The sequence below is a fragment of the Dreissena polymorpha genome, chromosome 13 (genome assembly GCF_020536995.1).
Source record: "Dreissena polymorpha isolate Duluth1 chromosome 13, UMN_Dpol_1.0, whole genome shotgun sequence".
NCBI lineage: Eukaryota > Metazoa > Mollusca > Bivalvia > Myida > Dreissenidae > Dreissena > Dreissena polymorpha.
This window is the reverse complement of record NC_068367.1, coordinates 60,496,866-60,519,497: the sequence shown is the minus strand read 5'-3', so window position 1 is coordinate 60,519,497 and position 22,632 is coordinate 60,496,866. Positions and strand designations below refer to the sequence as shown.

The 22,632-nt window shown below is 35.0% G+C and overlaps 1 protein-coding gene across 2 annotated transcripts in view; it reads right to left on the bottom strand.

Annotated features, from left to right (window-relative positions):
- The window catches only part of LOC127855591 (sorting nexin-13-like), a 117,091-nt gene that overhangs the window by 16,560 nt on the left and 77,899 nt on the right, over positions 1 to 22,632 (bottom strand). Inside the window, exons 20-25 of one of the 2 annotated variants that reach the window (XM_052391332.1) lie at positions 21,155 to 21,349; positions 18,713 to 18,781; positions 17,400 to 17,545; positions 16,727 to 16,795; positions 14,515 to 14,627; positions 9,487 to 11,796 (exon numbers count right to left, since the gene is read on the bottom strand). In XM_052391332.1, the coding sequence (XP_052247292.1) occupies positions 11,546 to 11,796; positions 14,515 to 14,627; positions 16,727 to 16,795; positions 17,400 to 17,545; positions 18,713 to 18,781; positions 21,155 to 21,349 (843 nt within the window). In that variant the 3' untranslated portion in view covers positions 9,487 to 11,545. Of the gene's footprint in view, positions 1 to 9,486; positions 11,797 to 14,514; positions 14,628 to 16,726; positions 16,796 to 17,399; positions 17,546 to 18,712; positions 18,782 to 21,154; positions 21,350 to 22,632 lie in introns of those variants that run through there. The other variant, XM_052391333.1, reaches the window with a different exon arrangement.

Sequence of the window (22,632 nt, the reverse complement as noted above, 5' to 3'; positions counted from 1 at the left end):
TAAGATTTGACTTAGTGACCTAGTTTTTGGATGCACTTTACCAAGATCCAACTTCCTCACAGATACTATCACGGTTTACATTTTGACCCATGTTTTATCAAAATTGAGTCATAAATGTGGCCTATACAGTGCTAAAAACGTTTTCCTAAGATTTGACCCCATGACCTAGTTTTAGGATGCACATGACCATGACTCTGACTATATTAACCTCTGATGACCAACAAAAGTAATGGACCAGAATGATTGAAAAACCTTTGAAACAGAGTCACCCGAGGATAATTCCTGTGAAGTTTGTGAAAACCTGAAAAGTGATTAAGTTGTTAGAAGAAAAAGTTAACGCATGCACCTCAAACACACACTAACAAACATATTTCAATGTGTTCAGGTGAGCTAAAAACAGACAAAGGGCCATAATTCTGCTAAAAATTGTCACAGAAAAACCATCTTTCTTTAAGATCACCTTATTCACATGACAAGCAACTTGATTTGATCTTGAATGCAAGCCTTCTGGCCCAACCCTGGTACCTGTAAATATTTATCCAGAGCTTTTCTTCGTTTTTCCAAAAACTCATCAGTGTTATTCCTTAACAACAATTTTGGTGGCAAAGATTGTCCATGAAAATGAGGCAACTGAAATACCAAAAGGAATAACATGTACATTTTTACCATTATCTGGTCAAGAAACATTTGGTTGCAGGGCTTTTTTTCCATCTGTGAGAATGGCCGTTTTTCACAATTTCGGGACATTCGAGACTCAAATGTTCACAATGTCAAGAAGTTCGCGACTCAAATGTTCACAATTTCAAGAAGTTCGCGACACAAATTTTCACAAATTTAGTTAGTTTTTTACTAATTCTTTCACAATTTTAAACAGTTCGCGACTTATTTTTTCACAAAATTTGAGGGCCAAGGCCGCTTCACAAAGACAGGAAAAAAAGCCCTGGGTCGGTTATAACTTAAAATGTTTAATACCGCAAGATGTCTTCAGATCAGATTTGTGGATGCATGTCAGGGTGGTAATTATTGCAAAAACCGATGTTTCAGATGGTTATCAATGAATCCTCTTCATCCTCAATTTAAAACAATTAAGTTAACATTTATTTCCATAAAACTCAGAGAGTTGGAAGATTTCTGTAATCAAATATTTCTAATATCATACTGCAGTGAGAAATAACTTTTGAGTAGCATAAGCAGTGAGGTCATCGTGAAATGAGAAAAGTTACTTCAATGTGCAACATGTGTTCGTCCCATATAAAAAAACTGCAGCTTTTAGATGAAAATAAAAGTACTTAAAGTAATCACATAACAATACCTTTTCTGACATGATCATCTGAAGATCGCGGAAGTCGCTGTAGCGACAATACAGGTCCCATATCTCATCCCCCTCGGAGCTATGGCGGGTGACACGGATTGAGAATACGAATGCGCATACTAATCCAATCTTTTATTCTTCCAAAACGGTTCTACTTAAATGCCAAATTGACTGACATCAGTTCTCCTAGACTTGATTTTTCATAAATAATGTGTCAGCTTTTGAAAATATGAGGACATAGGGGTTTAAATATCTTTTCACAACAGGACTTACGAAAGCGCTGGGAATTTTCTGAATTGAAAGACGTTACTTAGATTTTCCTAAGTGCATGTGCCTACATGAATATGAGTCCTGGTTTCCACTAAATCCAGGCCATGAAAGGCGAAAGGAGAAAAGTTCACCTGTCATTGAGATCAGAGCGGATATGGAGTACACTTTTTACAGTATATTATTTCCTTGGTATGGTGATCCACATGGTGGAGTTATTGTACAGGGATTGTTGGATGTCTCAACATAGTCTCCATTCTTAAATGTATATAAATATATTTATACAGGTCGCTGTGGAGTAGTGAATAGGTTATCTGCCGAGCGACTGAGAGATCAAGAGTTCGAACCCCTGCGTGGGATGGTTCTTAAGATTTCCACGAAATCCACAAAGTACTAGTTCTACCCAGGAAACAGACTCCAGTGCATTTAAATAAGCCAGAGGCTTTTGATGCAACATAGCTTAAATAAATAGATTTAAACTTTTCTTAATATATATATATATATATATATATATATATATATATATATATATATATATATATATATATATATATATATATATATATATATATATATATATACACCGGTTTACTTAAATTGTTATTTGAGAAAATTGTGCAATAGTTTAGCATTTAATCGGATTTTTCGATAATCGAGGCAAATGTTTGGCTACTTCACAACAAACTTCAGTTTACATTTTTAAGATTGGAATTAATTAATCATTTTAATAATAATCATTATTGAGCTTGCATACATGACTGTGTAACAGGTTTTAAATAAACAATGTTTATATTTAATAACTGATTTTTAATCAAGTAAAAAGTTCACTATGCTCTGACAAAGGGCAATTATGGACCTAAAGAGCTCATCTGAGGTAAAGGACACCAATTGTTGAATATTTGATCTGGAGACCAATTTACCCAAGATTCAAACATTGCCTTGATATTGCCAATATATACATTCTGGCCAAGTTTTATAAAGACTGGGTGTTTTTCTAGATTTGACCTGTAACCTAGTTTTTTGACACAACTGACCCAGAATGAAACTGTACCTACATATTATCAAGACACAAAATCCGACCGAGTTTTATCAATAAGAAATCTTTGACCTAGAGTGATCAGAATTTTTGTAAGATTGGACTTGAATACCTATTTTCCAGATTCACAGAATCCAGATTTGACCTAGCCTATATTTCTTGAGTAGATTCTTGGACTCAGAGCCGGTTTAATTACCTTGGAATTTTCGAAGATATCACATCTTCTTCCTCAGCTGATCACTGATTCACTGACGTCACAATCACATGACCGATGAAGGGTCACGTGATACGAGGAGACTGTCATACACCCGGGGTAGCTCGAGTCCCTCGTCCCTGTTAAGTGATGGCCGCCGCTGTTTTATCTCAATTGCTTCTTTCACTTTGCGTTTCCATAGATGTTCTTCGGAGGTGAGTTCTTTGGTGTAGTTAGGGTTGATCTTGTTTCCAGTATGTTTACAATGTTCATATATGGCAGAAGAAGTTCGTGTAAGGTGTTCTTTCAATCTGGTGTCTAATTGTCTCGCTGTTTCACCTACAAAGTCATTTTCACAATCCTCATATTGGACATGATATATGACATCACATTTCTTCATTTTGTCTGTTTTGTCTTTAACTTTGGTGAGGTTCTGTCTGATGGAATTGAAAGGTTTGTGGAAGATGTTGGCTCCATGTTTTCTGAATACTCTAGCCAATACTTTTGAGGTGCCCCTGATGTAAGGTATGCCTGCAATCGGTCTCTTTTGTGTTCCCTTATCTTTGTCTACAGCTTTTTCTTTCTTTTTTGGTAGTCTAAATATCCAGTCCGGGTATCCGTTAGTTCATAAAGCGGATTTCACATGTTCGATTTCCTTTTTTTGGTCGTTTTCATCTGTTACAAGGGTTTTTGCTCTGTGGAGTAGGGTGCGTACAACCGATCGTTTGTGTTCAATGTGGTGGTTGGACTGAAAGTTCAGATATTGGTCGGTGTGCGTCGGTTTCCTGTAAACCGTGGTTTTGTCGACCCATCGTCTGCCACGTGAACACATGTGTCCAAGAACGGAATACGACCTTCTTCCTCCTCTTCTGATGTGAACTTAATATGTTCGTCAATAGAATTGATGTGGTCCGTGAATTTTTGGATATACTATTCATGGATTTTTGTCATGGTGTCGCCCACGTACCTCAGCATGAGGGACGGTGGGTTCCTTGCAGTTTTCAATGCCTGCTTCTCAAAGTACTCCATATATAAGTTCGCGACAATCGGCGATACGAGAGATCCCATGGCCGCACCTTGCTTCTGTTGGAAGCAACCTACATGAACGTAGCCTATATTTGTTCAAGATAAACATTGTGACCAAGTTTAATCTAGATTGAGTCAAAAATGTGGCCTCTACAAATTAATGGTGACGATGTTTTTCGAAGATTTGACATTGTTAAATTTTTACAATGTTTTTCGTAGATTTGACCTTGAACAACGGTGACAATGTTTTTCGTAGATTTTACCTTGTAAAATGGTGACAAAGGTTTTCGTAGATATGACCTTGTACAATGGTGGCATGGTTTTTCGTAGATTTGACCTTTTGACCTAGTTGTTGGACGCACATGACTCAGATACGAACTTGTCCTAGATATTGTACAGATTGACATTCTAAGTTTCATCAAGATTGAGTCATATATATGTTAAAAATAAAATAGTTTCAGGACAAGTTGAATTGTTTCAGACCAATGGTCCTGATGGGCAGACAAAGGTAATCATATATCCCCTCCCATTGCACATAGACCTATTGGCAGTTGGCTATGTTTCACAATAACAATTACATGCATGTATCATGAGAATTGGCTCCTTAAAGCGGGTATATACGATCTTGTCAAATATTTATTAATTAATATAAAATGTGTAAAAAACTTATTATACATATATTTCAATATAAACTAAAATAAAAGTTAAGAAGAACATGTGTCGAAAAATGCTAAATAAGCCAGATATTTAATTCTGAAATCGGAAAAGGCTGTACAGCCGAATTTGCCAGCATGTATATCATGCATGTACGATGTGAATCTAAAGTTAGTTTAACGGTTCATTTGAAATTCCTGAGCGATATCGATTCATACGACACACGAACACTTACTAAAAAGACGAATGCATCGGTTATTGTAGGAAAATAATTACGAATTATCTTCGTCACAATCGGCTCGGGGCGCTAATTTGTATATGCTGTATTTTATGAAATTCGTCTTAAATGTATCATTTTTCTTGCAGATTGTGTGTTATTATAACATATTTGTATCAATATTTTACAATTCAGCACATATAAAAATCGTATATACCCGCTTTAACAAGTCTTTGACAAGTTGTTGTATCTGATATGCCAATCACAATCCAGTTTTATTCACAACAGTTATCAAACATGTATATAAAGTTGATCAGTCATAAAAAAAGTAAATAAGGATGGGTACAACACGTGACTTAATTGCCTTTTGATTTGCTGAAATAATAATGATCTTATTTTGATATTTGTAATTACTGGTAAGGGAGAATAAATTAATTATTATATTTCCAAAAGTAATATTAACTTTAAAAAGGATAGATAAAATAGTTGCTTTACACATCATATTTTATTATGTCTTATGAACATTCCTTAAAACATTTATTTTTACAAAGATGTCCCCAGAGACCCTTTAAGCATGCACAGGATAATCTGTAGTAGAAGTAAAATCATCAGGAATGAAATGTACATATAGCACCGCTGTCCACATTAACATTAATTTATTAATGAGGGGACTAATATATAGTTTAAATTTAATTGCAGAATGAAGTACACTTTTTTCATAATCAGTAATTTGAACCCCACAGAGGTGCATGTTTAAAAAAAGTGTAATCATGTTTTATTGGTAATAATAATTTCCTCAATATAACAACGTAACTAGACACATATTTGCTTTAAAAGAGGGTATATGTTTTGTTATAAAAAGTGCATATTTTAATTGGGAAATGCCACAAATATGCCCATTTAAAGATTTGGGACTTTTGTGTATTACGAAGCTTGTGGATATTTTAACAGAATTGTTTAATCAATGAACACAATGTGTTCAACTGATGAGCGGATTTATTTGGTCTTAGCATCTTTTAGTGCATACAGATTTAACATCTTTTAGTGCATACAGATTAATACCAAATTTTGTGAATGTTTAATGTATCATTCAAACAATCTAAAATCTAATTTTTACTCTTTTGATTCATTAAAAACAGAATGGGTCAAAGAAACACTGGAACTGTTCCAAAGATCAGTATGATAATAGACCTTTGGCAATGCTTTTGTTATTTAATCATATCTACAACATAAAGTCAATTGCACAAGATATGGTCCATTATTTAAGTATATTTTGTAACTGAATTACCCTAGAGCCAAAATTAGAATAATATTGGAAATAGATCCACATATTTATGTTTCAAATTATCTAAGACCTTACCTTTGCGGCTTAAGAGAAAAACAGTTTGGAAGTTTTAACTCTAAGCCAGTTTTAATATAAAGATTTTCAGATTATTTTCTATAACAATAGGGTGGAATAAGACAGAAACAAAAGAAACAAGCGATGTGTTTGTGAAACACTATGTCCCCATATATTTGACCTTTGACCTTGAATGATTGCCTTGAGCTTTTACCACTCAAAATGTGCAGCTCCATGAGATACACATGCATGTCATATATCAAGTTGCTATCTTCAATACTGCAAAAGTGTACATTAAATGAGCGAGTTTGACCCATATATTTGACCTTTGACCTTGAAGCATGACCTTGACCTTGCACAAACAAACAAGCAAATCAACTAACCAACAGACAGGGCAAAAACAAACTGCCAAGAAGGCAAGAACCGCAGCAACATCTATCCTTGATGAATCAGAGCGTTGGGAGATGAAGGTCGACCTAGGAAAACAGCTGGTATTCCCAGACATAGTCCATACCACACAGAGACCAGACATAGTTATATGGTCTCCCAAGGACAAGAAACTGGTGATGATAGAACTCACTGTATCCTGGGAGACTAGGTGTGATGAGGCCTACGAGCGGAAAATGGGAAAGTACACTGAGCTACAAGAACAGTGTAAAAGTCGTGGTTGGAGTGCCTGGCTGTTCCCCGTTGAAATAGGGTGCAGAGGATTCCCAGCCCAATCAGTATGGAGAATGCTCAGCAACATTGGGATCAAGGGAGGTGACAGGAAGAGGGCTGTAGGCAGACTTGGACAAGCTGCAGAAAGAGCATCCAACTGGCTGTGGATGATGAGAGAGGAGAAGAGCTGGACGCTAAACCACTGACCCGTAGTGTTTGGCCAACACTACGGATCCACTGCCCGGAGACTGTCCTGGGATTAAAGGATAGAAACACTTGATGATAGGCAGTTCCCAGCTGATGAGTCAGAGGCTTGTGCAGTAGTATCTGTATTTTACACATCATGTCCCCACTATAAACATAAACAGAAGGGCCATGATGGACTTTTTAGTGCTTTAGTGTGTACTAACAAACATCAATTGTTGGAGACATGGCCTGGTAGTCTAGTTTTAATCCCACTTGTCAAAGATTCAAACATGACCTTCATATTGTCAAAATTAACGTTCTGATTCAATTTTGTGAAATACTTCATACATGTGACCTCCAGAGTGATAAAATGGTTTTTCAAAGTTTTGACCTGATGTCCTAGTTGTTCTGACGCACATGCACCATATTTCAACTTATTCTTAATATTGTCAAGATAATCATTCTGACAAAAGTTTATCAAGATAGATTTAAATGTTGAATCTAGAGTGTCGACAAGTCTTTTCTCAGATATGATCTGTTGACCTAGTTTCTAGAAGCACATTACCCAATCAAGACTCATCAAGATTAGTTCATAAATGTGGCCTCTAAAGTGTAAACAACCTTTTTTTCGTAAGATTTTACCTGGTGATCTAGTATTTGGATGTACGTCGTACGTGAACCATATCCAAAGTTTGCCAAGTTTGAGTTACATTTGTCCCCTACACTAGTAAGACGGTTTTTTGTTACATTTGACCTTGTGACATATCTTTTGAAGGCAGTTGATTCAGATTCAAGCTTGATGTTGTCCGGATAAACAAATCTGACAAAGTTTAATCAAGGTTGTGGCATCTTGGGTGGCTCAAGGTTTGTTAACAATTGACCTAGTTTTGGGATGCAAATGACCCAGATATATAGGAAATTACCATTAAATGCATGTCTGGTATTGCGTAATTTGTTTTTATGAGAGAAAATTTTCCTTTTAGAAATAGGCATTAATTTAGTGTATAAGTCTGTAACGCGGACGTCTGAGTAGGGGAAGTCACTCATACAGAAAATACAAATACTCAAATACAAGTTGTTTCACTTTTCTTAATTTATATTCATTTGTTTGCTGAATTTTTAAGAATGTTGCATATTGCCTTTTAACTGAAATACTTGTGATCAGTTAATTATCTCATTACCTAAATGGATTCGGGTTTAATATAGAGGCTTACAGCATGGGGGTTATATCAGTTTTTAGTAAAATAATGCAGAGATCTATTAAGATTCATGATTGATCTTTGAATATTAGCTTTAATTTGTCATGAATATTGTTAATCCCATTGTCTTGTTTTATTTTAATCTGTCAAAATCCTACACACTTGCAGTATCTTTATTGCTATGTTCGCAAGAGACAACATTTGACACTTTAAATTTCATTTATTTGTTTTCTTACCGGTCCTGTACTTTGATTGTTAGTGTAAACTCTATAATCAATAATGAACGTTTTTGCAAGTTATCAATGAAATGTGTTACACATGCTATAATATTTGTCTGATATCTATTAATGGTTATCAATAAATAAGTATATGTTAATGTTTTGAATATTTTTCTTAGTCAGGAGTTGTAGTTTGCATGTTTGGATATAATTCATTCACTCTTCATTTGGCCTAACTGTGAACTCATCCACTAAATTGCTTGAAAGACATTTAACGCTTAACACATGTGACCTTATCATGCTTAATAGATAGATTTTACATCATTTTGAATGGTCGTTTAAGCCTATACCTAGCTGTGTCCTAAGTATACTAAGCAGGATTCAAGGTGGACACTTTCACAACAAACACATTCTGATTGCTGTCAATATTTATTATTTTTTCAATTTTCGAAAAACAATGTAACAACACAATGTGGTATGTGGTTCGAACCAAAAGCTGTTCATTTCCAAACATACACAATTCAAAATACAGAGATAAAATCCCGACAAATTAAACAACACATACTAATGCAGTCACAACAATGGTTTACCAATAATCAAAATTAAGAAAATATTTAGAGAACAGATTAGTGCATATTAAATTTTCTATTACACAATACTCAACGTCTATGAAGTTAAAATTTAAAGGAACGAAATTGTTACACTATGATACTTGAAGTTGATAGATACAATTTCAATTAATAAAAAATCATGTGCACTTCACAAGTTGTAACTTATACTCATATTTTTTTTATAGAAACTACTCAAGCAACAATTTTGTGGAAACAATTAAGTGGATTCAGTTTAAATCGATTCGTATCCTTTAAAAACCTTAAAAGTACCATATTCGGCTAGTTTATTTGGATGTTTGACTGTTTTCAAAAGCATTTCAGTCATCAGGGCCTTAAGGTAACAGTTCTTTATTATCCTTGGTTAGCTGGTTTACCAGTGATAAATGCAGATACAAATGCCAGTAACTGGCAGCAGAACTACTTGAATCTGATGTGGGGGGGGGGCATTGAAAGGATTTAATTATGAATCAGTACACAAGTCAAACCAGCCAGAAGCACCAAGGTGAATGACCACGTGCATTTACTGAAGCAAATCAAAGAGGGACGTTTAATGCGTTGGAATAGCAATACAATAAAGCACCTAATTGTAAAATATTGTTTTGTCATAATTTTAGTCATTTACAAAAACTCTTTTCTCAGTATGATGTTGCACAAAATTACATAATGATTTAACTGAGAAATACAGTTGTAGACTTTGCTGTGTTAAAAGCTCTTTCAATCTGGTGTTTATTTTTCTTGATTAGATTTTAATGAAAAGGACAAGTATAAAAGCTTTATGGTCACACAAAATAGCTCAAAACTGACGTCATAAATATACTTTCAAAAAACTGTCTAAATTGTTAACTTATGATTTAAAATGAGGAAATAGTAAACAATAAATCAGAAGGTAAAAGCAAAAAAAATTCAGTAAATAAAAAATAAATAAAAATAGATTGCACCTATAACCAAAATAAAGGTTGTAATGCTTGTATAAGAAGGACAAAATATGTAAATTTAACATGGATCTTCATCATTATTGATTTCACAAATGTGTAGATATAAATTACATTAATAGAATAATTTCGTCTAAAGAAGCAATTTCATTACAGGCTCCGTAATACAAGTTTGTTGCAAAACAACAACATGAAACTATTAATCAAGAAACAAAAAATACTCATAGGAGGTTCAGTGCATTTAAATTAATGTGTGTGTATTAATTTAACGATTAAATAGATATGTTTTAAACACCCATTCAACTAACACTGTTAAAACAACACAAATTAAAAAAATCAACCCTGATAATCATATCTACGTTCCATATGTCCAAAGAAAACATTATAAATATATAATTCATGGTCCATAATTATAAACATGGAAATTTTACAGTAAAATTCTGGACAATTTCATCAATAATTTAAACAGAGTATACACATACTTGCTGACAGTTAACATAAAAATACAATTAATACAAATCTGGTAGACATTAGCACTGTGAAAAGGAACAGCATTTTTGTTGGTCCAAAATGTGTATGTATGTCAAAACGTGCAGATTGTTTAATAAGTACAGTCATATAAAAGTAAGACATATTTTGAAAACAGCACGATAATTCAAACAATTATTTTGTTTTAATTTGATGTGGTCTTGTAGGGGGGGGGAGGCAGTGTTCACAGACACAATTAAGTATTTCTGTTGCGATGACCACCTACCAAACTCACTTGTGTTGTGAGGATGTAGAATTTAATCCCCTGTGTATTAAGCAACAGTGAAGGCCACTGTCCCAGGAAAACAGGCTAAATGCAAAATAACATTGTCTTTACGTATTAAATGCATATGAAATTTACAACTCTTTCTTGCAATAACAGAAACTTGAAGTTAACCATATTTAAAGAATCTCAAGAAATTCACCAATATTGACGTATTCATAAATATTATCATAAAACTTAAGATTTATGCATGTACAAAATTATGTCACACTTAAGTTTACAAATATCAATTTTTTTAACAAATATAATGTTATGATGTGTCTATTGTAAAATGGTGTTTAAAATAAAACAAACTTTAAGTTCAAAACACTTTAAGAATCGCTACAAGTTCACAAATATATTCTATTTGTTTATTCATACATTCATAAAACTTAAATTTCCAGCATTAACAAAAGTTGGTAAGAATACAATTTACAAATATCTTTTTTAATGTAATGTTAAGATGTGTTTATTGTAAAAGGGGGTTTGGATAAGTATGATTGGAGTGCTGTGTCTCTGTTGAGAATTATATTTTCTTGGTGCCTGCTTAACTGCAGTTTTTCCTCCAGGTTTCAAACTGATCCATGAATAAATACATGCTCAACATAAATATCCAGCCAAGAAAGAAAGAAAACACCTTGTTAAATGTAAAGTTAACACATATAATCTCAGATTACTTACTGTTTGAAAACATCAGTAAAATGGTTACAATATTTCTGTACCTTGGAAATAATGTTAAATTTACAACCGATTATCTGTCATTTGTTAATTATTTAAAAGTACACAAACAACAAAATTAATGCCATTTTGAAATATGATTCAAATGCAGTTTCAAATCTTAAATCTGTTCATAAAATAAATAAATAAATATGTACATAGCACACACAGATAAACAAACACTAACATCAGGAAGTTTTCTTGCCAACAGTTGCGGTTTTGACTGGATCTCCATTTTTTCTCGCTTTCAAACGAGCGGACTGCGAATGCATTTTTCGGAAAAGTTCCTTGAAGCGGTTTTCAGGAAACAGTGTTTCAATGACGCCCTCAAGGATTACATATACGAGACGTCTGTTCAGACTGCGATACTGAAACATGTCAAACACTCGACTGGTTCCTATCCGTACTGTATCGCTGCCGAGAAAATGACGAAGTTCATCTGAAATAGGACCATAGAGTTAATAAACTTAGAATTGCAGCAATACTATTATTCTTTAATTGGTGAAGTGTGGTGTTTGTTTGGAAAAAAATTAGTTCAGGTTTTCAAAATACTTAGGTTTTTGTTTCTGATATAAAAAAAACAAGCAAATTCGTTGAATTGGTATCCCCCGCCAATATACTTCTGGACACAAAAGTTTTCTGGACTGACGGACAACGCCAACGTGCATCATCCTCTTAGCCATATATATACTCATACCAAGCTTCAAAGTAATCCGTCACAGCACTTTCAAGATATGGCTCTGGACACAAAAAGCCTTTTTTTCAAGATACAAAGGGCCATAACTCCTTTATTAACTGATGGTGTACAATGCCATTTGGCGTGCATCATCCTCTTATCCATATATATATATACTCATACCAAGTTTCAATAAAATCCGCCAAAGTACTTCCAAGATATGGCTCCGGACACAAAAGTGCCGGACGGACGGATGGAAAGATGGAAGGACGGACGGATGGAAAGATGGAAGGACGGACAACGCTAAAACAATATCCCTCGGCCTATGGCTGGGGATAATAAAACTACCATACTAAATATCATTCATGAAAACATTTACCTCTAATGTTTAATTCACTTAAAACTAATTGGAAAAACAAGGCAAAGCACTAATTGAATATTAACAACAACTGGACTGTGATGGTCTTATATTTTTAGACTTGGCAGGCCATGTGTATGGAACGGCCTCACTTAAATTGTATTCTATGTTAAAATTTGCGATGGACAAGTTCCAAACCCTAGTGCCTCCAAAACAAATTCAAACTTGTGTTAAATTTAAGATAAACAAGATATGTGTTTGTCAGAAACACAATGTCCCCTACTGCGCCGCTTTGTAGCTATATATTCAGGGATGTCAATTGTCCCAATTTTGAAATCCGGAAAATTAAGCCAAGAGTCTGAGGCTAAAGGAAAAAGGGGACAGAGCCCCCCGAGCCCTAGCTTATTGTTCTTCTTTTATAGTCTTTCTAGGGGCAATTTCTGGTGAGTACAATGTGAAATATTATCCACCAGACAATCTGTACCACCGCGTGTGTATTCACCTTTCTATACAAATATTATAAAGAACGTTGAAAATAAATTATAACTGACAAACCATACCGTATCAGAAAACGACTGTACAAAAACATGTCAAGATACGTCTTTTGCACAGGACATAAAATATGCATATCGTTTGACTGCAGAAAATGAAAACCAGTAACCAGTAACCTAGCAAATACGCAATCAATACATAATTTGGTTGACATATTGTTTTACAACATTATATTGCAGTGCTTTACTTTGCAAATAATTTAAAATTTCAAGATGGCGGACATTTGCAACATTCGTAGAATTGTACGGTTTTAGGAAAGAAGCGAAGAGGTTTCTTCAGTTACTGCTCGTGTCAGTGCCTGCCACTTACCAATCAGAAATAAATAAATAAAAGACCGGGCAAAATAGGTACCTAGCACAAATGTCCGGAATGCAGACGAGGCTATAACAATATTCGTTCCCTACACCCCCATCCCTTAAACAAACTCATCGGATTAACAGTCATCTCAAAATCGACCCTGGATGGCTCAAATCCGGATTTCCTGAATAATCCGGAAAATTGACACCCCTGTATATTTGACCTTTGAACTTGAAGGGTGACCTTGACCTTTCACCACTCAAAATGTGCAGCTCCATGAGATACACATGCATGCCAAATATAAAGTTGCTATCTTCAATATTGCAAAAGTTATGGCAAAATTTTTAAGTTGGAGCAAACAAACAAACAAACAAACCAACCAACAGACAGGGCAAAAACAATATGTCCCCCACCATAGTGGTGAAGGACATAAAAAGCTTCATGAATTTGTTTGGATATTTTATTATATTTAACATTAATTGAAATATACAGATATCAATTTTATTATGCAGAGATCCTATAAGGCTTCTTCATTAAAGGGGCCTTATCACAGATTTTGGCATGTTTTGAAGTTTGTCATTAAATGCTTTATATTGATAAATGTGAACATTGGAACTTAAAAAAACTGTAAAAAAAAAAAAAAAAAAGAAGAAAATTAAGGAAAGAAAAAAAAGTTACCATAAACTGGGCTCGAAGCACTGATCCCTGGAGTAAAACAGTATAGCTTAGACCACTCAGCCACCCATGCTTATACAATGAGTATTTTATACTTTATATAAGCAATCCACGTAGAATCATAAACTATAATAACAACAACAGAACTCTCCAAATTATTCAATCTTTTCGCATTGCAACGCTGAATAATTTTCAGGTTTTTAAATTGTCAAAAGATGCATTTAATCGATAATTTAGAGCATGGTTATGTTAAGTTTTAGTGTTTCCTCACAAATATCATAACTACAACAAACATTTGCAAATCTCAAACAATTTTTTTAAATTTTGTCAATTTACTTAAACGTGAAAAGGCCCCTTTAACACTTTTATTAATGTTCCAAACTGGCAGTGACTTAAGCTCCTAATTAATAATCGTAAAAAATAAACACAGATATTAAGTTATTGTTTTGTAATTTAAAAATTGAAATTGTAAAATTTTAACAGAAAATTAAAGTGTATATATTTATATATATATATATATATATATATATATATATATATATATATATATATATATATATATATATATATATATATATATATATATAGGATAACTGTACCTGGGATACTGCCAAGCATTTTGGCCTTACAGACCACCCTGGTCCTCATTTTGATGTTGTTGTCCCGTGCTGATCGTGGCTCAGCCAGCACACCCTCTGGCCAGAAAGTGTCCCTGTAAGGAGTGAAAAGTACCCCTGTAAGGAGTGAAAAATATCCCTGTACTGAGTGAAAAGTAGTCCTGTAAGGAGTGAAAAGAATCCCTCTAAGGAGTGAAAAGTATCACTGTAAGGAGTGGAGTGAAAAGCATCACTGTAAGGAGTCAAAAGTATTCCTGTATGGAGTGAAAAGTATCCCTGTAAGGAGTGAAAAGTATCCCTGTAATGTGTGAAAAGTATCCCTGTATAAATGAAAAGTATTCCTTCAAGGTGTGAAAAGTATCCCAGTAGGGAGTGAAAAGAATTCCTGTAAGAAGTGAAAAGTATCCCTGTAAGGAGTGAGAAGTATTCCTGTAAGGAGTGAAAAGTACCCTGTAAGAAGTGAGAAGTATCCCTGTAATGAAGGTAAAGTATCACTGCAAGGAGTGAAAAGTATCCCTGTAAGGAGAGAAATGTATCCCTGTGAGGAGTGAAAAGTATCCCTGTAAGGAGTGAGACGTATCCCTGAAATGAATGAAAAGTATCACTGTAAGGAGTGAAAAGTATCCCTGTAAGGAGTGAAAAGTATCCCTGTATAAATGAAAAGTATCACTGTAAGGAGTGAAAAGTATCCCTGTAAGGAGTTATATGTATCCCTGTACGGAGTGAAAAGTATCACTGTACGGAGTGAAATGTATTCCTTCAAGGTGTGAAAAGTATCCCTGTATGGAGTGAAAAGTATCCCTGTACGGAGTGAAAAGTATTCCATCAAGGTGTGAAAAGTATCCCTGTAGGGAGTGAAAAGTATCCCTGTAAGGAGTGAGAAGTATCCCTGTAAGGAGTGAAAAGTATTCATGTAAGGAGTGAGAAGTATCCCTGTAATGAATGAAAAGTATCACTGTAAGGAGTGAAAAGTATCCCTGTAAGGAGTGAAAAGTATCCCTGTACGGAGTGAAAAGTATCCCTGTACGGAGTGAAAAGTATCCCTGTATGGAGTGAAAAGTATCCCTGTACGGAGTGAAAAGTATCCCTGTACGGAGTGAAAAGTATCCCTGTACAAAGTAAAAATTATCCCAGTAAAAAGTGAAAAGTATCACTGTAAAGAGTAAAAAATATCACTGTAAGGAGTGAAAAGTATCCCTGTAAGGAGTGAAAAGTATCCCTGTAAGGAGTGAAAAGTATCCCTGTAAGGAGTGAAAAGTATCCCTGTAAGGTGTGAAAAGTATTCTTGTAAAGAGTGAAAAGTATTCCTTTAAGATGTGGAAAGTATCCCTGTTAGAAGTGAAAAGTATTCCTGTATGGAGTTAAAAGTATCCCTGTAAGGAGTGATACATATCCCTGTAAGGAGTGAAAAGTATCCCTGTAAGAAGTGAAAAGTATCCCTATAAGGAGTGAAAAGGTTTTAAAGAAAAGACACCATCGTCTCAAATGTGTTCAACCAACACCTCCATCCCACCTCCTCCTCCTCCCCCACACATTTATAGTTAATTTGGACATAAGTCTTATGCACATACTGGGCATGTTTTTGCATCATATAAACATAAAATAAATAATTAATCACAGTTTTCAGTCACTGTTAGTTTTCAGACACCCACATTTTAAGCTAAAATAAATATTTTTTGGGACTTTTTCCGACAACCAGATTTTCATATAATAAATTATTCTCATTTTTTTACACTTTGTTTTTATCAGATTACACACACAATACTAAATAATAGCAATTTTTCACAGGTATTATCAGAATTTATAAGCCACAGTCTTCTACTAAGGAAAGACCAAATAAATATGCATTGTTGCATTAATTGTTGATAATATACATGTATCATATTTCTAATATGGTGAAGAACATCAAGAAATGTCAACAACAACAAAAATATATTGTATTTGTGTTGTGGAAATTACATCTGCATAATGGCAGAGAGGACTGTGTTGGTTTCCAACTCCCAAAATATTAACAATTTATTTCCAAGGAGACCAAGAACGGGTTCTTCCAAGGTTTCAGATTCAAGAGTCTCTGTATACACATAAGTATTTTGATACCATGAAGCTAACAAAGGCATACACAACAGAAATGTGTAAATTGGGCAGACTTTTTCACTGTATGTTTTTGCTACAAATAAATGCACCATTAAATTACCGAAAGGCCTTGATGTATTCTGCGACTTGTTCTGCTGAGGTCATGAAGTCTACATGTTCAACAATCTTCCTGTAAAACAAAACACAAGAGCATCACCACAAAACAAAAAACGTGTGCGATTTTACAATTAAAAGTTTTTGTAAAAAGCTTTTTTGTCTTACACATTTCTTTTACTTTGAATTATATAATTCCGGCCACTTTTAGAGGTCTTCTTTAAGATCTTATTAAGAAAAGCACTGGCAAAATTAAAAGTTCACAAAAAAAAGCCTGGGTTCAAAATCAATCTTGTGTGTAGTTTTAATAATGAGTAATGAAAATATACAGCATAAAATATCCATTTTTTTTTAATTAAGTGTACTTGAAAATCAGCTACTTTTTAGAGTCCCCTGCAGTGTTGAAACATAATGTGTTTAATAAATGTAATTGTTTACAGATTTCAAACAAAATTTGTAAAAATATTATTTTTGTTTACCCCCCAAAAACTTTACAAATAAGACAGTTAGACTTCCCTAACAAGCGACATGATTTTTTTAATACTTTTCACTAATGGGATCCCTTTCATGAATGAAATAAAGAATTAAATCCAGGAAAAGCGAGCCTCTTTACTTGTTCATAAATTCTCAAGGTATGGCTTTAATATAGAAATAACTCCAGGCAAAACGAGCCTCTTTACTTGTTCATACGGTCCCCCAGGATGGCTTTAATGAGTTGCTTCAACACTCTCGCAATCTGCCGTCGCAGCCACTGGTTTTTGTGTCGCAGGTCAAACACCTCGTCCATCAGTAGCAGCATGATACGCAGTGGAATGTTCTCATTTAACTGAAATTTGAATGTATCATTTAGCTGAAATTGAAATGATATCATTTAGCTGAAATAAGAATGTTCTCATTTAACTGAAATTGGAATATTCATATTTAGCTGAAATTGGAATGTTCTCATTTAACTGAAATTGGAATATCATTTAGCTAAAATTGGAATGTTCTTATTTAACTGAAATTGGAATGTTCATATTTAGCTGACATTGGAATGCATCATTAAGTTGAAATTGGAATGTTCATATTTAGCTGAAATTGGAATGATCTCATTTAGCTGAAATTGGAATGATATCATTTAGCTGAAAAGGGAATGTTACGCATAAGAATGTGCTCATTTAATTAAAAGTGGAATTATATGCAGTGGAATGTTTTCATTAAACTGAAATTGGAATGTATCATTTAGCTGAAATTGAAATGATATCATTTAGCTGAAATTGGAATGTTCTCATTTAACTGAAATTGGAATGTTCATATTAAGCTGAAATTGGAATGTTCTCGTTTAACTGAAATTGGAATATCATTTAGCTAAAATTGGAATGATCTCATTTAGCTGAAATTGGAATGATATCATTTAGCTGAAAAGGGAATGTTGCGCATAAGAATGTTCTCATTTAATTAAAAGTGGATTTATATGCAGTGGAATGTTCTCATTAAACTGAAATTGGAATGTATCATTAGACCAGTCCCTGATCAAAGCAAAATTTAAAAAAAAATTCCTGACAGCAAACAAAGCAAGCCACCTAATTACCAAGGTTCAGAAACATAGTTACCAATGCTTCCCTTTTTTCCTGCAACAAGTGTGAGTCATTTAGTTACCAATATTTTCCAATTTTCATGCAAAGAGTTTTAGCAACTTAAGTACCAATATTTTTCTATTTTCATTCACAAAGTGTAGGCCACTTAGTGACCGGTATTGTTCTATTTTCTAGCATCAAGTGAGAGCCAATTAGTAACCAATATCCCCCTTTTCCATTCATCAAGTGTCAGCCACTTAGTTGCAAATATTTTCCTATTTTTATACACACAGTCTTAGCAACTTCGTAACTGATATTTCCATATTTTTATGCACCAAGTGTGAGCCCCTTAGTTACCAATATTTCCCTATTTTCAATATCACACACATTTCTGAGCCACCCATTTCCAATATTTCAATATTTTCAATATCATATACCTCTGGATCCAACCCAGCCCCAACTTTGGTCCCTTGTGCTGCTGATCCTGAACTCCTGCTGAATGAGTCCTGCAACAGTAATTTTCATTTTGTAATTTGGGAGTCAGCAATACATGTATGATTGTTTCTAGTAACATTTCCCGCAAAACATGGCACTGTGACAGAAATTGACAGACATTTATTGGGAAAATGATCAAGTTGAATATCAAATTTAAACAAGGGCTGTTTGTAAAACATGCATGCCCCCCATATGGGCTCTCCGTTGTAGTGACAGCCGTTGTGTGAATATGTTTTTTGGCACTGTGACCTTGACCTAGTGACCTGAAAATCAATAGGGGTCATCTGCCAGTCATGATCAATGTACCTATGAAGTTTCATGATCCTAGCCATAAGCCTTCTTGAGTTATCATCCAGAAACCATTTTACTATTTCGGGTCACCGTGACCTTGACCTTTGACCTAGTGACCTGAAAATCAATAGGGGTCATCTGCGAGTCATGATCAATCTACCTATCAAGTTTCATGATCCTAGTAATAAGGGTTCTTCAGTTATCATCCGGAAACCATTTTACTACTTCGGGTCACCGTGAACTTGACCTTTGACCTAGTGACCTCAAAATTGATAGGGGTCATCTGCGAGTCATGATCAATGTACCTATGAAGTTTCATGATCCTAGGCATAAGCATTCTTGAGTTATCATCCAGAAACCATTTTACTATTTCGGGTCACCATGACCTTGACCTTTGTCCTAGTGACCTTAAAATCAATAGGGGTCATCTGCAAGTCATGATCAATGTACCTATGAAGTTTCATGATCGTAGCCATAAGCTGTCTTGAGTTATCATCCGGAGACCATTTTACTATTTCAGGTCACCGTGACCTTGACCTTTGATATAGTGACATGATAATCAATAGGGGTCAACTGCGAGTCATGATCAATCTACCTATCAAGTTTCATGATCCTAGGCCTAAGCGTTCTTGAGTTATCATCCGGAAACCATTTTACTATTTCGGGTCACCGTGACCTTGACCTTTGACCTAGTGACCTCAAAATCAATAGGGGTCAGCTGCGAGTCATGATCAATGTACCTATGAAGTTTCATGATCCTAGGCCCAAGCGTTCTTGAGTTATCATCCGGAAACCACCTGGTGGACAGACCGACCGACATGTGCAAAGCAATATACCCCCTCTTCTTCGAAGGGGGGCATAAACATGTCAATAATACCAGGTATTATTAATCTATTTTTCTCCAAAATAATGGTTCCACATGGTAACAAAGATGGCAACATACATGGCTGCAAGTTGTTTTTGTGTTGTTGTTTTTTCAACTTTAATCTAAATTACAAAAGGTCTATAAACCCAATTCCAGCCCCACACATTTTAGATACTCTTAACAGCGGACCTTTCTTTGTTTTGACCACCATGCAACCCACATGGTTTCGACACCAATATGATCCCCTAAGTTTTGAGAGCCACTTCCCCTTTAAAGTATTCACACCTACTTCTCCCACTTACTTTGGATATCCATATGCCCAAAGTAGTCCCAACACCCAATATTAATGTTACAACTCTCACAATTTACGCTACAATTAACATTTTGGTCTAAATAATGATCCTGTGGAATCGTATGAGAGTTCTAGTTCTAGTTAACTGTGGCAATCTTGGTGGCCCATTTGCCTATATAAATATTAACCCACTTACCCTTGTAAAGTTGTACACCAATTAATCTCTCTCTATTTTTAATTTCTGACACCAACCTGCACCTTTCAAGTAAGGTTCAAAATCCACTCACCATCCCCACTAAGTTTTTTATTACCAATCTTGCATAAATAAACTTCTATAACCACTCACCCCTCTAAGTTTCAATAGCATCTTACCCCTCAAAGTTCCAATACACCCCTACTAGTTTTGATACATACTTAAACTACACAATTTCTGCGGTATACTCACTCACCCCTATGACTTTCAAAACCCACTCCCCCCACTATCTTTTAATATTCACATTATCTAAGTTTTGATTCCCACTTAGCCCACTAAGTTTTGTTACCCCCTTACCCCCTCTCGCCCTTTCATTATGTACCTGCTAACCCCCCTTTTCCCCCTTAGTGTATATACCCCTACTACATAAGTTCCATCACTAAAGTATCCCCACTTAGTTTCAAAACCCACTTACCCATTTCTAACTTTCAAAACCCATTCACCCACTAAATTTCAACACCACTCACTCCCAAGTTTGATACCAACTCAACCCCATAAGTTTCTTAACCCCTTTATGCCTCTAAATTTGGACATCCTATTACCCATCGCTATAAAAATAAACCCACTCCACTTCCAAATGTAACAAATAACCCACTCATACCTCTATCCTTTTATCTTCTGAAACCCCTAACCCCTCTTAATTTTGACAACCAATTACCCTCTAAATGCTTGCACACACTTACACCTCTAAGTTTCGACACCCCATCGTTAGAGATGGTTTTCACTGCGTTTCCGACAGTCTTAAGAGGGTTGACTATGGTGTCCATTTTCCGCGCCAGTTCACTCTTGTGTCTCTCCCAAATACCGGGCGCTAGAAACTTCATCACAAACTGCTGAACGCCAGGATGCTTCTCCCACACCTCTGCAGATAGCAGGCCCTGCAAAAGTGGAGGTGGGGGCCAATTTAGACCACTGGGGCATCATTTGAACAAACTTGGTAGAGGACAATCACATCATGTTACATGCCAAATACAAAACCTCTGGCTCTTGCCATTTCAAAAGAAATTGTTCCAAGTTTTCAATATATACATATAAGGGAGACAAAATAGTCACAGGGTGTGATTTGTATCAATCTTGATAGAGGGCCGCCACACTATATTAAATGCTATATATTACACCCCTGAGCCTTGTTGTTTAAGAGAAAATTTCAAGGTCATTTTACAAAGTCTATTTTTAGTTGTTCCCTTGCGGACAACTAAGGTTAGTTGTATGAGTTTCAAGTCAGTCTTCTCTTAACTACGCTAAGAACTATAAAAACCACATCTGCCTGCTTATACTTCACCACGGGTACACTGCAGACAGTGTGCGTATGTTATCAATAGTCTTTAACAGCTTGTGCGACGACATTGGCCAGTTTGTCATTGAAATCTGGCTTCTTTCAGGGAAAACGGGGCTTAATGCATGTCAAATAAGTGGTGTCCGAGCTTAGCCTGTGTACACTGATTAGCCTGTGCAATGCGCACAAGCTAATCAAGGATGACACTTTCTGATTTTATGGTGGTTTTTGTTTAAAGAGTCTTTGGTACTGGGATGCAGATTTTTTTTTTCATTCAAAATCGGGTCCAGTAATCGGACCCATTCCCAATGGAAAAAAAGTATATATTTTTCCCAAATGCGAGCTAAATATTCCCAATGGAAGATCTCCCATTCATATAAGTTCAACCTTAGTAAATTATGGCGTACCACTTGGGTAAAGTCAACAAGACCTACTAGGTAAAAAGAGAATTGTAATTCGAGATACAGTTTTTTACCAACCCTGTAGTGTTAGCCAATCAGAAGCCGCTTTTTATATAATGCTTTGATCCGCATGTTAAACATTCACTGTGGTATTGTAAAATATGGCGGCCTCCATACTATCATTTGGTTCTGGAAAAACCAACTGTTTGCAAACAATTATAGTCCAATAAACTAATGTCAGTTAAAGAAAACATGAGGAATTATTCTTTAAATCGGGTTCTTTTACTTATGGGTTATGTCATAGTGGCTTTCAATTGAAATAATGCTCTATTTTACGAAATTCCCCATCGTCCAAAAATTCCCTATCGGAAATCTTATACTCGAGTACTGTAAAGTCAGATGTTTAATAGGGACCTTCTATCATGACGAATATTGCATAATGCACAAACTATTTAATTTTTTTATAATTGTTTCATTGTTTTCA